The sequence below is a fragment of the Nothobranchius furzeri genome, chromosome 15 (genome assembly GCF_043380555.1).
Source record: "Nothobranchius furzeri strain GRZ-AD chromosome 15, NfurGRZ-RIMD1, whole genome shotgun sequence".
Taxonomy (NCBI): Eukaryota; Metazoa; Chordata; class Actinopteri; order Cyprinodontiformes; family Nothobranchiidae; genus Nothobranchius; species Nothobranchius furzeri.
In genome coordinates, this window is record NC_091755.1 from 44,859,653 (window position 1) to 44,874,812 (window position 15,160).

At 40.5% G+C, this 15,160-nt stretch overlaps 1 protein-coding gene across 1 annotated transcript; it reads left to right on the forward strand.

Annotated features, from left to right (window-relative positions):
- The first annotated feature begins 4,349 nt into the window (after window positions 1-4,349).
- LOC107391524 (tumor necrosis factor receptor superfamily member 14) lies at window positions 4,350-14,832 on the forward strand. The gene is made up of 7 exons (XM_015968850.3): window positions 4,350-4,805; window positions 4,889-4,969; window positions 7,950-8,075; window positions 8,152-8,307; window positions 8,385-8,469; window positions 12,386-12,525; window positions 14,060-14,832. The coding sequence occupies exons 1-6, from the start codon at window positions 4,715-4,717 to the stop codon at window positions 12,522-12,524; spliced, it is 678 nt and encodes a 225-aa protein (XP_015824336.1). The 5' UTR covers window positions 4,350-4,714; the 3' UTR covers window position 12,525; window positions 14,060-14,832.
- Window positions 14,833-15,160: the final 328 nt, after the last annotated feature.

Sequence of the window (15,160 nt, forward strand, 5' to 3'; positions counted from 1 at the left end):
AGGGACACCTGGAGGGGTTGGGGAACACAAGGAGGACAGAACATGACACCTGAGAGTGATTCCATCCCAGAGATGTAGGTGGATCACTGAGTCCGTCACCATGGAAACAAACTCTGATCTAAACCTGAACCTGAAGTTTTCTGTTTCTGAACAATCAGCTGCTACTGAAGCTGAACTTCCTTAAGCTAGGAGGATCTTCCCATCCAGATGAGATGATTTTTCTGTTTGAAACGTTTCTGACCTCTCAGGTTCAGCGCCGTGGACTCATCGGACCAAACCCTGACCCTCTTCTGTCCCCCTCAGCGTTTACCTGCACGGACGTTAGACGTTCCTCTACATGTGTGTATCAACCCAGGTTCCAATAAAGGTGTAGAGACAATGAGGAGTGATGATGCTTTAGACCCCCCCCCCCCCCCCCCCCGGTTGCCATGGTGAACCAAAGATCTTTACTTCACACATGCAGGTTAACTGAGGAGGATGAAGAACTTCTGAGTTGTCTGGCATCACTTCCTCTACGTGAGGTAAGCTACCTCCTACAGCTGGACTTACATCCTTGAGTTTCTGTAAATCTTCCACAGCATCATCATGAGTATTTATTTACATGTAACTGTAATGTAACTCTAAAGTAGCAAACATCAGATTTATTCCTGACAGGAACTTTATTCTGGTTTAGCATCAGACGGGAAGAACCACAGGAACCAGCAGAGCCTTCAGCCCAGTCTGGTTCCAGCTCAGACCTGCTAGCAGGAGCCGTGTGGACCTTAGATCAGGTTTAACAGGAACCAGAACTGTGTTTTCTGTTTTAAATGGTTCTGTAGAAGAACCCTCACATAGTGGGATCCGCGGTGTCCCTGACCCATAACCTCCGTCTGATTACTGACCTGCTTCCTGCCCAGTCAGGACTTTAACAGGTGGAGGTGTTCAGGCTGAGATCATCGATGTGATCTCCAGCCTCTCAGGCTGCAGCAGAAACAAACAACTCCGTTATGATGGAACGGGCTTCAGCTCAAAAAGCCTGTTGATGCAGAAGAAAGAGCTGCAGCTGCTGCTTACCTAGCTCCTCTACAGGTAGTCTGCTAATCTAGTCTGCCTCTAACCTAACCAAATCTAATCTAATCTACCTCTACAGGTAGTCTGCTAATCTAGTCTGCCTCTACAGGTAGTCTGCTAATCTAGTCTGCCTCTACAGGTAGTCTGCTAATCATCTTCTTAGTTTTAATCAGTACTAGTAATTAGCAGAACCACATTTTGAACTCTTTACTATTTTAGCTGTAATCCACTCAAACTCTGGAAGGAACAAAGAAAGCTTTTATTTTGAAAATAATGTACTGAATCACCACATAAGTCAGCTCAGCTGACACTTGCTGGAGTTTAGGGGATTTCTGGAGGAGCGGCACATTCTCTGTGTGAACTTCCTTGTTAATCCTTCTTCTCAGGGCGTTTGCTGTTTCTATAATCTCTTATCTCTAACAATAATATACTCTTGGTCTGTTTCGACTCATAATGAAAGAGAAAGTAAGGCTGAAGACACTTGACTACAGGATGATGCAACCTCCACGTTATGGGTAACTTGGCCCACTCCATTGGTTCAGTTCTGTTAGTAAACAGCAGGAGACTGAAAATCTGAGTTAAAATGATTTGAAAGTAAACAATGTTATTTAGATCTGAAATATTTCCTTTACTTAAAACAAAATTGTGACAAAAAACTAATAATCAAACTAAAAGCACATTAATTAAAAGTATATACTCCACAGTTAGTGTAATGGTTCCTGGTTACACGTGTTTTTTTTGTTTTGTTTTGTTTACTTTGTGGCAGAAAACATTAAATGTTTATAGTGTTATTTTGAAACACACACACACACATATATATACATATATATATATTTATACATATATAAATATATATATATGTATAAATAAATATATATATATATGTATATATATTTATACATATATATATATATATATAAATATATATATATATATATATATATATATATATATATATATATATATATATATATATATATACATATATATGTGTATATATATATATATATATATATATATATATATATATATAAATATATATATATATATATATATATATATAAATATATATATATATATGTATATATATATATGTATATATAAATATATATATACATATCACCGTTTGATTCTTGATTTATTAGATTATGAAAATTTGGTAGAAGAGGATGGGGCTATACTGTTAAGATTTTTTTAAAGCTTTTGATAATCTCGAACATCATTTTATTATAAAGTCACTTCAGCACTTTGGATTTGGTAAAAAATTCATTGATATTATTACATTCCTATACAAAGATATATCGAGTGCAGTTCTTCTTTCTTCGGGTACGACAGCCAGATTTCCAGTTAATAGAGGAGTTAGACAAGGAGATCCTATTAGTTCACTTCTTTTTATTATAGCAACAGAAATGCTGACTTTACTAATTCAAAATGACCAATCAATTAAACCGTTAACAGCGGCAGGACACTCGCTTAAAATAATTCAACTAGCAGATGATAGTGCATTATTGTTGAATAGTACCAAGGAAATTCCTAATGCCATGACAACGCTGTCTCTGTTCTCACAAGCCTCAGGTTTAAGGTTGAACGCTAACAAATGTGAAATATTAACAATTCATGATACTGAAGAGTTTCATGTTTGCGATATCCCTATTAAGAATGAAATTAAGTATTTGGGTATGAAGATTAATAAAATCTTTAAGGAGAGAGTGGATAACAATATCCAACCGATAATTAATAAAAATCAAAAGATTCTAAATAGTTGGCTCCAAGTTTTGGTAGAATACTTTTAACCAAAATGGAGAGTATATCTAGATTAATCTATCCGGCTATTTCAGTAGCTATCCCTGACCAATATGTTAAGAGAATAAATAAAACACAATATGACTTTATTTGGAATAATAAACAACATTTGATTAGGAAAAACGATCTAGTAAAACCTTTAGAAGAAGGAGGTCTGAATGTCATGGACTTTGAAGTAATGAATGGAGTTATTAAATTACAAGGGCTAAAAAAAATTTAATTAAGAAAGATTCTATCTGGTTTTGTATTCCTTCATTTCTGTTTGAGAAGATTGGAGGCATAGATTTTCTGTTAAAATGTGATTTTGATCCTCTTAAATTACCCATCAAACTTTCTAACTATCTTAAACAAGTGTTGATGTACTGGAAAATGATCTACTCGCACAACTTTAGCCCACATTCCTCCTCTATATGCAATAACAGATGTGTTCTGTATAAACGGAAATCCATGTATTATAAAAGTTGGATGGATAAAGGAGTTTGGGCCATAATGCAGCTGAAGGACAGTACGGGTAAGTTTCTGGAGCATACTGAGTTCAAAATTAAGTATAATCTAGACTGTTCTGTAGTGGAATACTCTAGAGTTATAAAGGCTATCTCTCCAGCTGTTGGCCAGATGGTCAGTCAAAGTGTTCAACATGGAACAAATACACCTAAGCTTCCCAAATTATCTATAGGTGATTTGAGTTTTACAGACCGTAAATGCAATAACTCTTGCCTAAGAGCAGTCTTGTCAGACAAGTTATTCCCTATTCCTGTCAGAAGGGAAGTTCTTTCTCCGATTTTCTCAATTATAGATACTAAAGTCATAAGAACAGAGTTTCTTTCTTATCCTCTTCTCCCCAAAATGAAGGAAGTTCACTTTAAAACGATTAATAATATATATCCATGTAAAGAATTCTTAAATATCAGATTTAATATACAAGATAATTTATGTGGCCTATGTAATAGTGAAATTGAAACTCAGAAACACCTTTTCTATGATTGCAAATCGGTAAATACATTTTGGTCAGATTTATACAATTGGCTTTTATATTCACATATAATACTATTCAATTTGGGTGTATAGAAAAAATAATCAGATTCAATTCGTTGTTAACAATTTGATCATTTTTGGGAAATTTTTGATTCACAAATGCCGTTTTATGAAAGTGAAGCCAAACTTTCCTTTTTTCCAAAACGATTTTATTCTATTTTGCAAATCTCTTATAAAAAAGTAAAGACTGTACAGGCTGTTACACTTGTCAGATTTAGTGAAGATCCTGTGAACTAAGGTCCTCTGTCTTTAAATATGTATTATTATTATTATTGGGTTATTATTAGTAGTATTAATATTAATATTGTATTTATTTATTTATCGTGTCTTGTTAATCTTATAAATCCGGTTGTTTCTGCTGATTAGAATATTTCTAATGGTCTAGTTATAAGGTTTTGGTTTATCTACTGAGCTGTTCTTTTGTTGTTGTTGTTGTTGAGTTTTGGTTGTTGTTACAATGTAATGTGATTAATGTTCACTAATAAAAAAAAGTTATACCCGGAAAAAAATGTTGAGATTTGTTTTTATTAGTGAACATCAATCACATTACATTGTAAAAAAATGTTGAGATATGTGCTCTGATGTGTTAATGTATTACATGAGACTCTTATTTTGGAAAACACGGATAGAGGAAATGACGTATGCAGTCATGTGATATGTCATGTGCCAACAACAGTTGTTAAGAATGAACTTTGAACTCTCCCATCCACCAATAAAAGCAGAGCTTTGGTGATATGCTGCAGCTGCTGTGTAGACGTCAAGCTCAAAACCACAAATAAATAAATAAATAAAAATTCCAGACCGCCATGTTTCGTGTTGTTTATCCATGAGAAGATTCGAAGTTGTGAGAACTAAACACGATCCGTGTGAGTCATCAGTATGTAGTATAATGATTTATCTGCTGCTGCTGGTCCTCGGTAAGCTCGCTACCGGAAGTACATTTGATCAACCTGAGAAAAGTTCCTGTTTTCTGACCGAACCTTTGTTCCGACTGGCCCAGTGTTCGCGGGTCCAGCTTCGTGTTGTGGAGCTCAGGAGTACAGAACGAGCCTCGGACAGTGCTGCCCGGAGTGTCATGAAGGTAGTAAAAGAAAGAAAAACAATGAAAATGCGGCCATTTCGGATCCTGGAGAAGTGACGCAGCCATTTATAGAAGCTAATCTTTTGTGTAAATTTCCCGCCCACAACACAAACCTGCTCCCACCTCCACCTGTGTTTGATACCTGATACTCTCTATGATGCTGTTGCGTTTAGGCCTACTGTCACCAGACCGCACAGCAGGAAACCTCTCTGGTCCCCAGAAACCAAAGGAGTGGTTATAAAAACACATTAAATCTATTCAACAAGTATTACTTTGAACATGATTCAGCTGAAATCCACCAGTTCACTGCAGGACCCCAGTGACCTTCAGGATCTTAGCCTATGGCAGCGTTTTGCCCCTGAGGAAACAGCAAAGGTAAACTTTAGGGATTAAACTAAATGTTCTGGACAAATGGTTTAAATATATACAGTTCACAAAAGTATTTTTAAAAGGCTTAAATACTATTGTAGAAATATAACAGTAGGTCCTTTCAGGAGCAGGTGTTCTGTTTTATTATTTATATAACAGCTGTTCTGAGTGTTTTACTGAGTAAAATAAAATAAAAATGAGACTTTTTACTATAAAACAAGGTTTTCTGCAGCTGTGGAACTTAAAGTACTTCCTTTAACCCTTCACAATAAGAGTCTCCATCACACACGGACCTCCAAACATCTGAAACCAACAACTGGTTAAATATTGCTGGTAGTCAATATTACTAAACAGTTTTGTTACTAACGTTCTGCTGTAGATGCTGCCTCTGAAAAGATCTATTGTTTACTCAGCGAAACCACCCAGAACCTGAAGTTCTGGGTGGTTTCGCTGGCTCCACGAACCTCGGGTGGATTTGATCCTCTCTAATCCAAGCGAGGAGCGTAGGCAGACCATTTATGTGGTGTTCATGCTCTGCTCCAGAGTCTGTGTGTTTAGAGACTGGAGGACTTTGTTTCTGCTGAGCAGCTGGTCACATGATACCAAGGTCACATGACCCTAAAGTTAACACTGTAAACCGTTTAGCTCTCATTACTCGCCGAGGAACAAACATCACGAGTGTCATTTAAATCAGATGTTAGCGTGTTTGACTCGTGTGACCAGAGTAAATGTGTAGTCACACTAATAAAGTATCTCCTCTTACGTGTATTACGGTAGCAGCTGTAAGCTAGTGTAAGGCTGTTTAACATGAAGAGGCAGCGTGTTGATGATACGGGCCGTCCCAGACTAAAGCTGGTATAATTATACTTATTAATAATGCTGACATCAGTGGAGTCAGACGCTCCGGGCTGCAAATGAAGATTAAACACAACAAAGATGTAAATCCAGTCACAGCTCATGTTTAAAAGTTTAAACTCCACATTTATTAATTATTTAGCCGTTAAGAACAAAGCTGCTGCTACCGCTGTGGGCCAGCGGGGGCGCTGATTCACCACCTCCTAGCTGCCAGCCACCCACAAGAAAAAGGTCACGTCACTTGCCTCGTCCAATCATATTCCCCAGACTTCATCACGCCCTAGCTGCTAGCCTAGCTGCTAGCCTTCCGCGGAGCAGGTTTGTTCCCCAGCGTGTGTTACCATGGTGATGGGGAGGGGTTTCAGGCTAGCCGTGTTGGTAGAACCGATTTAAGGGCAGTTACACCGGGAAAAGCCTGGTTTTGGGAAAATCTCACTTTCTGGAATACCCTCCTGAAGGGCTTGGGATGGACATGGAATAATCACCACCTTTTAAACTTTAACCTCTAAACGTCCTCCTTGTTCTCCTCAGTGACCCTAACAGGCTGCCGTAGTTCCTCCTTTAACTCAGCCTGTTATTTTTGTTCACCTCAGCGGAACAAGCATGCTGCTGGCAGAACAGCAGACACACCTGAACCCATAAATCAGGAGCTTCAGATCCTGGAAGTTTGATTATTTTGTGTAAATATTCCTACTTTCAGGAACTCGCTTCAGTGTTAAACTCAGACGATCTCGACATAACTCCTCATTTAGGAACAGAGTAGTGATAAAAAGCCGGTTAAACAGTAAGTAGTGAAACAACAAGGACATCAAAACTAACATGGACAGGAACCCACGCGCGTCGGGAGCACGTGAAGCGTTTCAGCACCTCTGCAAACTTCCTCCGAGGCTTTTTCCTCCTTCGGGTTTCTTTGATCTGAGTCAGACGTCTGCCGTCTCCTCCTTCCTGGTTCCTCTGAAGCCTCACGCTTTGTAGCTCGTCGAGTCTCAAAGTCCTGCTGGAGTCGGCGGGACGCCGCAGAGAGAAGGAAGCGGAGACATGGGTGCAGCCGTTTTAGTGGGCCGGATTGGAGCTCGCCCCCTCCACCCCAACCCCATTCTGCTGGTTTCCACTGGGGGGCGTTCACGCTCTTTACGTCAGCATCAGCTCGCTCGGCCGGGTTAAATCGTGTCGATCCTGTAAAGATCAGGACCAGAAGTGTGTCTGGATTGTTGTTTAGCTTTGACCCAAAACAGGTTCAGGTTTGAGTTTTCGTTATTGAGAAAAGTCGAAAGCACAAAGATGTGAAGTTTCACCTTTTGTACTCCGAGTTAAAATATAAAAACCCAACTGTTAAAATGACCTGATAATAATGTGAGCTGGTTTAATCTGATCGGATTGGGATTAAACGCAGCTCCATAGATGAGAGCGAGGCTTCATGAGCGTCCCTCTGCTGCTCCGACAACAAGCCTCTCACTCGAACGACTCAGCATCAACTCACCTGTTTTCCTTCCATCAACACGATCAGAGCGAGCAGATCTGGTTAAACATCTGAACCACCGGAGGGGTTCATCAGACCCTCAGAAGGTCTTTGGTTTGTGGCTCAGGTTCTGACACCAGGAGGAGACCCAGCCGGATCTCCCAGAGGTATGAAGGAGCTCTGCTCTGGTCCTAGAGGGTTAGAGGATGAACGGATAACATGAACCGCTGAGCTGGTATCTGCGCTGCTGGGTGAGCTCATGATGATCTGAAACGACTAGCTGGTTGTGTTGAACAGGAACGGTTGTTGTCCGAGACTGTACGGTGGATTCTGGAACGCGCTGTGGGCCCTGTGAGACGGGGACTTTCATGAACCGACCAAACGGGATGACCAAGTGTTTCTCGTGCACTTCCTGTGATCCGGGTACGCCACCGCCACCTAAACACACACCGAACACAGCAGTGGGTGGAAACCAACACGCTCTGGTTGTATGTTGTAGGTTTGGGTCTGCTCACCCGGCAGAGGTGCTCAGCAACATCTGACTCGGTTTGTGGTGTTTTAGACGGGTTTTTCTGCAGAACCCGGTCAGAAACAGGATGTAGTTTGGCAGAGAAACATTCAGCCTGTCAACACGGACAGAGAATTAAACAACCAGGTGAGACAGCGGAAGTCAGAGTGATTTAGAGTCTGCTGCTGTTGGATTTAAGAGGAGAGCTTCTCGTTTCTCTGCAGGAACCAGCAGAAACGACACGGTGTGTGAAGACTGTCCGGGTGGCTCCTTCTCTCCAGACGGTGTGAGCTGCTCCCCGTGGACGAGGTAGGTCCCAGAAACCAGACGGTTCAGATCAGAGATCCATTTCATTTTATTACATTTTTACTTTAAACAGATCTCTCAGACAGAACCATCTTGTTTTTCTTCTTCTACTTCCTGTTTTATTTTGAAAGTAATATCTGGTTTCCTGCTTCCATAATCAGCTCATCTAGTTTTCTCTGGTTTTTAATCCCTCTCCTGAGTTTTTACTCAGGAGAGGGAAGTTTTTCGCTCCACTTCCTGCTTCCTGTAAGTAGGAACGTTGTTATGAAAGTTCTTCTTTTCTCACTCTGTCACAATCAGCTTTTAGATCAAACTTTATCCAGAAAGTTCAGATCGTCCTTCATTTGTGTTTATTTAATCAAAATTAATTAATTTTTATCTTTTTATGACTCTTAAAATAATTGAACTTTATTTTCAGAATAGTTTTTATTCACTCTTTTTTCTTTGTTGCACAATTTCCCTGTAAAGCTGTGAGGAGGTCAGTTTTAAAGCCTGCGTCCGGCTGCTGGGGAGGAAAACTTCAGGGACAAATGTAATTAACAGTCATGAATATAAGGTAAATATTAGGGCTGGGACTTGATTAAAAATTTTAATCTAATTAATTACAGGCTTTGTAATTAATTAATCTAAATTAATCACATTTTAATCGTTCAGGAAAATGTGCTCTCAAAGTACAACTTTTAATTAAAATTATAGAGAATCAAACATTAGACATGGTTATTACTGTAAACTAAAGCTTTTAATAAAAAAATGTATTTTAATTAATCAAATGTCACTGTGTGATATGAAACAAAACCCAAATCAACTAAAATTTATAATTACAATACAAATAGAAAACGCCTGCAAAGGGTTCCTGAGCCTTTAAATAGTCTCTCTGTCTAGATGAATGACTGAAATAAATTTGACTTTGCACCAGATTCTAATTTTTCCACTTTCACTTGTTTGTATAATTGGGAGTTTTTATTAGCATTTCTACTCATAATGTAGTAAAAACACATAAATAGTAATCCTTCAAAATGACAGTAGAACAGGCACAAATATGATCTAGGACTTAAATGTACTAACTTTTAACACCAGAGCAGGCGTGGCATATTCTGATAATGATCAGGAACACTAACTGGTTCCAGTTGGATGACTGGAGGATGATGGGAAGATAAAAGATCATGGCGAGGAAATAATGATCTGACGAACAGGTGAGCGGACCTTCCTTACATGGGAAGTCCTGATGTCACGTTAAGAAGGGGATGCTGCAGACCCGCAGATTCACACCTGCAGCAGCGAATCTGGTGTGATCTCCAGCCTGAACACAACTTCCTCGTTCCTCGCTGCCCCTGATGCACTTAAGCATCCGCCCCTTAGCTGATGACAGCTTCAACACACCTCGCTGCTTAATGATAGTAATGCATGTGATGTTTAGACAGTGACTCGTCTCAGAAACGTATAACTCCCCGACAGAATTGTTTAGAAAATCATCAGAAAAGTTTCAGAGTGTTTCTGTTTTAACTTAAACTTCTGTTTTCAACTTTAAGACGCGTTGCTTATGATTGTTTACAGAGTAGAGAGAACACGGAGCGTTCTCCCAGCGGCAGCCAGGTGCCTCTCGTTTGTCTGACTACTTTCATAAACTACTGTTAGGGCACAGAATTATTCTGTCTGGTGCTTTCAGCGCTGCACAGATGTTACGTAAATGTTAAAAATATAGCTTCCCGCTATATATGCCACCGGGCAGCCGAAGCAGAGACGACCCCGGAAAAATGTCCGCGACACGGACTCCGTTGTTGTCTGGAAGTTATTTTTTCCAAGTTAAGAAAAGAGGCGGACGTGTTTCCTAAATCCTGCATCAGTCCAAGCAAGGCAACTTCTTTCTGTTTTTATATATCGTTAGTAGCCATTAGCACTGTGCATTGTTGTGTGCGTCAGTGATATTCAGTCTACGAGGAAGTCGTGCAATGACAAAGGTTCCGCCGTGCTTGAAATGCAAGCTGCGATTAAATGCGTTAATTTTTTAACGCGTTATTTTTTTCTAATTAATTAATCGTAATTAACGCGTTAAAGTCCCAGCCCTAATAAATATATATATATATAAGGTCAACTCTATAAAATTGTATAAACTGCTAATTAAATTAAAAATAAAAACTCGGTGATGTTCAGGAGTTTTTATTAGTATTAAAGCTGTAATTATGTCTCTAAAAGTAAAATAATTTAGACACTGGGGTTAAAATGAAACTGTTGTCATGGTAACGCTGGTGAGCTTCAGTCTGAACTGTAGTTTTTCACCTGAAATTTGAGATTATAATAACATTTAAAATGTTAAACTAAATAATATTTAGTTACATGAACTTATTTTGTTTAAAAGACTCAAACTTCTTTTTTGATCCGAGGAAAACAAACAGGTGAAGCTTACCTGAGAGTTAGCTGCTGCCCTCTGCTGGACGACGGAGGAGCTGCAGGAGCGTGTGCAGCGGCTGTAGTAAAGCAGAAGAGCACATGACGTTTATCTAAATGTAAACGTGTGAGTTAAAATCCCTCAGAGGAAATGTCAAGAATATAAGAGTAAAAACATCTTTTATATATTTAAGTTCTTAGAGAGCGACATAAAGCTATAAAAGAATAAAAACGCCCTAACTGCACCTTTAGATGTGGTACTGTATGAAATTCCCCTTTTTGTCAGCCTTCTGGAGTTCATCTTCCCAAATCTGGGATTAATAAGGTAAATCTCATCCCTCCTGGGGGCGGGGCTTCAGCGACTCCTAGCTTGTTATGAAGGATCTTTGATCCTGAGCGGCTGCAGCATCCCTGAGCTGATCTTACTTTGCTGTGGGAGCTTTATCCGAGACGTCTGCCTGGACCTCTGCTGCCGTCCCACACGCTAGAGGACACTCTTCTGCATCAGCAGCTTTTGACGTGTGCTGCAGGAGCGATGGGGCAGCAGCTGCTTCTGTTGGTCGTCCATGGTGGGAAAGATCCCAGCAACAGTCCAGCGGGGATGGTCTATTTAGCATCAGTGAGATTAGCATGAATAAAACGCTCCTGATGACCTCACAGGAGGCTCCTCCTCCTGAAACAGCCTGATGACATCGGCTTCCTGCTGCTGCAGACTGGTGTGTTTTTGTGGCTGCGCTGCGTCACATAAAGTCACCCTTAACGTGACGGTGTGTGTGTTTTCCTGCCGATAGGGGCAGTGATGCCTAAATTGTTGTGAGCAAGCTGTATTTTTGTGTTGGAGGGACCAGGTTGTAAGGTTGTCCAAAAGCCCTGGGCAGTGCAACCTTCAGCAGAATGACAAGTACATCAGACTCCCTTTCATCAGTGGCAACGAGTGAAGGGGTGAACGTGTAAAACAACCTTTGTGAACGGTGAAAGTTTAGTAACCACAAGTTACAAATCAGTAAATGCATTTTGTCCTCAAGGGCTCCTGTAGAAGGAATCGTGGCGCCGCGCTGAGACTCAGACCTGCTACCGTGTATTTTATGGTTGTATGTTACGAAGACAACTGGGCATCATTTCATTGATTTTCAACAACATTTTAATGAATATTTGCCGAGATGAACGATAAGAAGTGCACATTTAATGGCCTGAATTTGATACAGCGCCTTCTAGAGTCCTGGAACCCCCCAGGCGCTTTACAACACAGTCATTCACACCCTGGTGGGGATGAGCTACGATGTAGCCACAGCTGCCCTGGGGCGCACTGACAGAGGCGAGGCTGCCAAGGGTTAAGTGTCTTGCCCAAGGACACAACGACAGCGACAGACTGAGCGGGACTCGAACCTGCAACCTTCCGATTACGGGGCGAGCGCTTAACTCCTGTGCCACCGTCGCCCCTTAATAAAAGAATCAGAATATTTATGCTGCTTATATTTGTTTTTATGTATTTTTATAATAAAAACCTAAAACTGTCCCTCCTGTTTCCTCACAGATGCTCAAAAGGCCAAATAAAGGTCAAAGATGGAAGTTCAACCAGCGACGTCGTCTGCAGCAACGCAGCAAGACATCGTTTTTGTCTTCTTCTGCCTCTAGCTCTACCTTTTCTAACCCTCTGTTGGTGTTTTCACTAAGGTTTGTACTTGATCAGTCGTGGACTTTTCAACACAAGTGTAGGGTTAATCTACACACTAGAATCAAAACTTGCTATTCGGTTTAGATTCTGAGAAGGACCAAGCAGATTAATCCATGAAGCTCAGATCATATCTAAACATCCTTGTATCATCGATCTAAGTTCATGCACCAACCCGTTTGGTCTATTTTTAATCCAAAGATTAATGTTTAATAAGATAATTAAATTTAATAACAAAAGTTTATCTTTGAATCAGAAGCTAGGGATCTTTGCTTTTCAATAACCAGAAATAATTATACCTTTCTGTGTTTCATTTCAATAATGAGGCAAGTTTAAAAATGAAGAATTTTATTACTAACAATTTTTAAACTAAGATTTGAACGACAATTATAAATGACAATTTTTAACAGCTTTGATATTAAACTTGTTTTGAAAGCAAACCTGTGGCTGGATGAAAGCTGAATGAAAGTACGAGTTTGGATGCGTGACTGGAATTCTCAGATTTCTTTCAGAGAGAGGAACGCGTTCTGGCTGGAAATGATGTTTTGCAGCTAACTGAGTTGTTTACTTAGAGAACAGCATCAAACGTCATCTGTCGAAAGTGTCTACCTCACCCGGTTTCCAGAGACCCCCTTTTGGATCCGAGATGTCAGGTGGAGATGATTTCCTCCGGGCACGAGGGTGGTAGAAGGACCTCGATGCGACCAAATCAGTCCTGGGTTGTCTCCGTGGGTCACACGACTGATGAAACTATTGGCGTCTCAAAGTCCGTAACTCTGAAGGAGTTTCTCGTCTTAACTCAGAAATCAGTAACTTCTGGAAGGAGTTTTCGTCAGCTGGTTACAGTTTACGTTTATTCTTAGCTGTTCTTATCGGCGCGACAGAACAGCTTGGCAGAGGATCAGGGCGGCCGGCCCGTCTCCTCGATGGTGTTGGTTCAAGAACTGGCGTGAAAGCTGTTGCAGGTTGGTTTACAAAGACCTCAGAACACTCCCACTCTCAGCGAGAAGGCTTTGGTCATGCGTCAAAAACTGATGGCAGTTACCCTTTACCCTGGATAAACTCTGTGTTAGATGGATAAGATGGAGCTGACCTTCTGATTTGCTGGAACACACATTACTGATCATCAACCATAGTAATCATTATTATACCCAAAGCATAATAAGTCATTTCAGTAATTAAAATACATTTATACTCAACCAAGTGATTATTTATGATGATTATAATAAACAGTAATAAAATCAAAGAGTTTATTAATATTATTTAATTATTATCGTGAACTTGAAGTGTCCTGGGACGGAGCAGCAGCAGATATGTTCTTCAGACATCATGACTCCTGGGTTAATCTGTGGACGTAAAAGTTACAGCCTGACCCAGCTTGACCCAGCTGGGTAAATGTGACCTTTGCCACTAATTAGAGAACCTTGATGACGCTACAAGACCCCCCTTTGTCAATGGCAGGTGGTCGCAGAGAACCACCTGTCGTTGGCAAAGGGCAGATTCATAACCACGTCTGTGTTCATCTGTGCCACCCAGGACGTTCTAACCAAGGACCCGACTCTCCTGAAGAAGAATGAAGAAACTAAACGAGATCACCAGGAATCGGAGACTTGAAGAGAAAAAGACGTAACCTCCATCGTGGGAGAAGCGACGACGAGCTGAGAGTCTAAAGACCAAAGCTGAGAGAACCGCCGAAGTTTCTGCTGCCTATTAGACGTAGTTATTATATTCATGAACAAACCAGTGACAGTCCCAAGCTCCGCCTACTGGTCATTTCTGGGTTTGGGAACATGTGAGTTAAACAACCGGGGGGTGGGGGGGGCTTGTGCGGCATGCTGTTGGTGCCGCTAGTTTTAAACAGCTCATCAGACCACAGGAGTTCTCAGGAAGGCAGAAACCCCCGAGCGCGTGGACAGCGTTCAAAATGCACAGACAAGTCCGTAGCCCCCCAATCCCAGTCGGACCTCTGAGGAAGAGGTCTGAAAAAGAGTCACCTCAGAATGTAAAATGCGTATGTGACCCTGGTGTGAAACCAAATTCTGGTCCCGAACCAGACTACCGACCCGGATGTGAAAGCAGTGTAAGATGTTGACTCTTGACCTAATTTTGACTTGTGTACAAAACAAAAATAACTCCTGTTCTGTTGCCCGCGGTGACGTTCCGGGGTGATTCTGGTGCTTAAAGAGGGTTCAGTAAAACCAAACATTTTTAACAAGTTTATTCTTGTAGATGATTTTAAAAAATCTGTATTATTTTTTATTCAACGCTGTGCTTTAACTAACCTTTTTAAATAAAGTCTTGTGGTTTTATTTTGAAAATCCAAGTTTTTTCCCATACAGATAATTATTTTTGTGCTCAATGAAAACCTTTTTATTTTTTCCGTCATGAATAATTTTCTGGAGGTTTCTTTGTTCTTCTGGAGATCTTTTGGATCAAACGAAATGTTCTTTTCCGCCCTTCCTCGGGTATTCCTGCTCTGCTCGTGTCCGACTCCAACCAGAACCAGGTTCTGTCTAACAGCTGCCACAGACTCACCTACAGATGTGTTTCTGCCTTCTTAATGGTTTATCTTCATCATGAGTGATGAATTCACCAGTGAGCAGCAACTGAAGCACGTCACAGGCAGCATGAGGTTCT

Excerpts from the sequence above, each read along its gene's own strand:
- LOC107391524 (XM_015968850.3), top strand. The coding sequence starts at position 4,715 with ATGAGAAGATTCGAAGTTGTGAGAACTAAACACGATCCGTGTGAGTCA. Across the intron at positions 4,806-4,888 it reads TCTGCTGCTGCTGGTCCTCG|TGTTCGCGGGTCCAGCTTCG; the intron begins GTAAGCTCGCTA and ends CGACTGGCCCAG. Across the intron at positions 8,470-12,385 it reads AGCTGCTCCCCGTGGACGAG|ATGCTCAAAAGGCCAAATAA; the intron begins GTAGGTCCCAGA and ends GTTTCCTCACAG.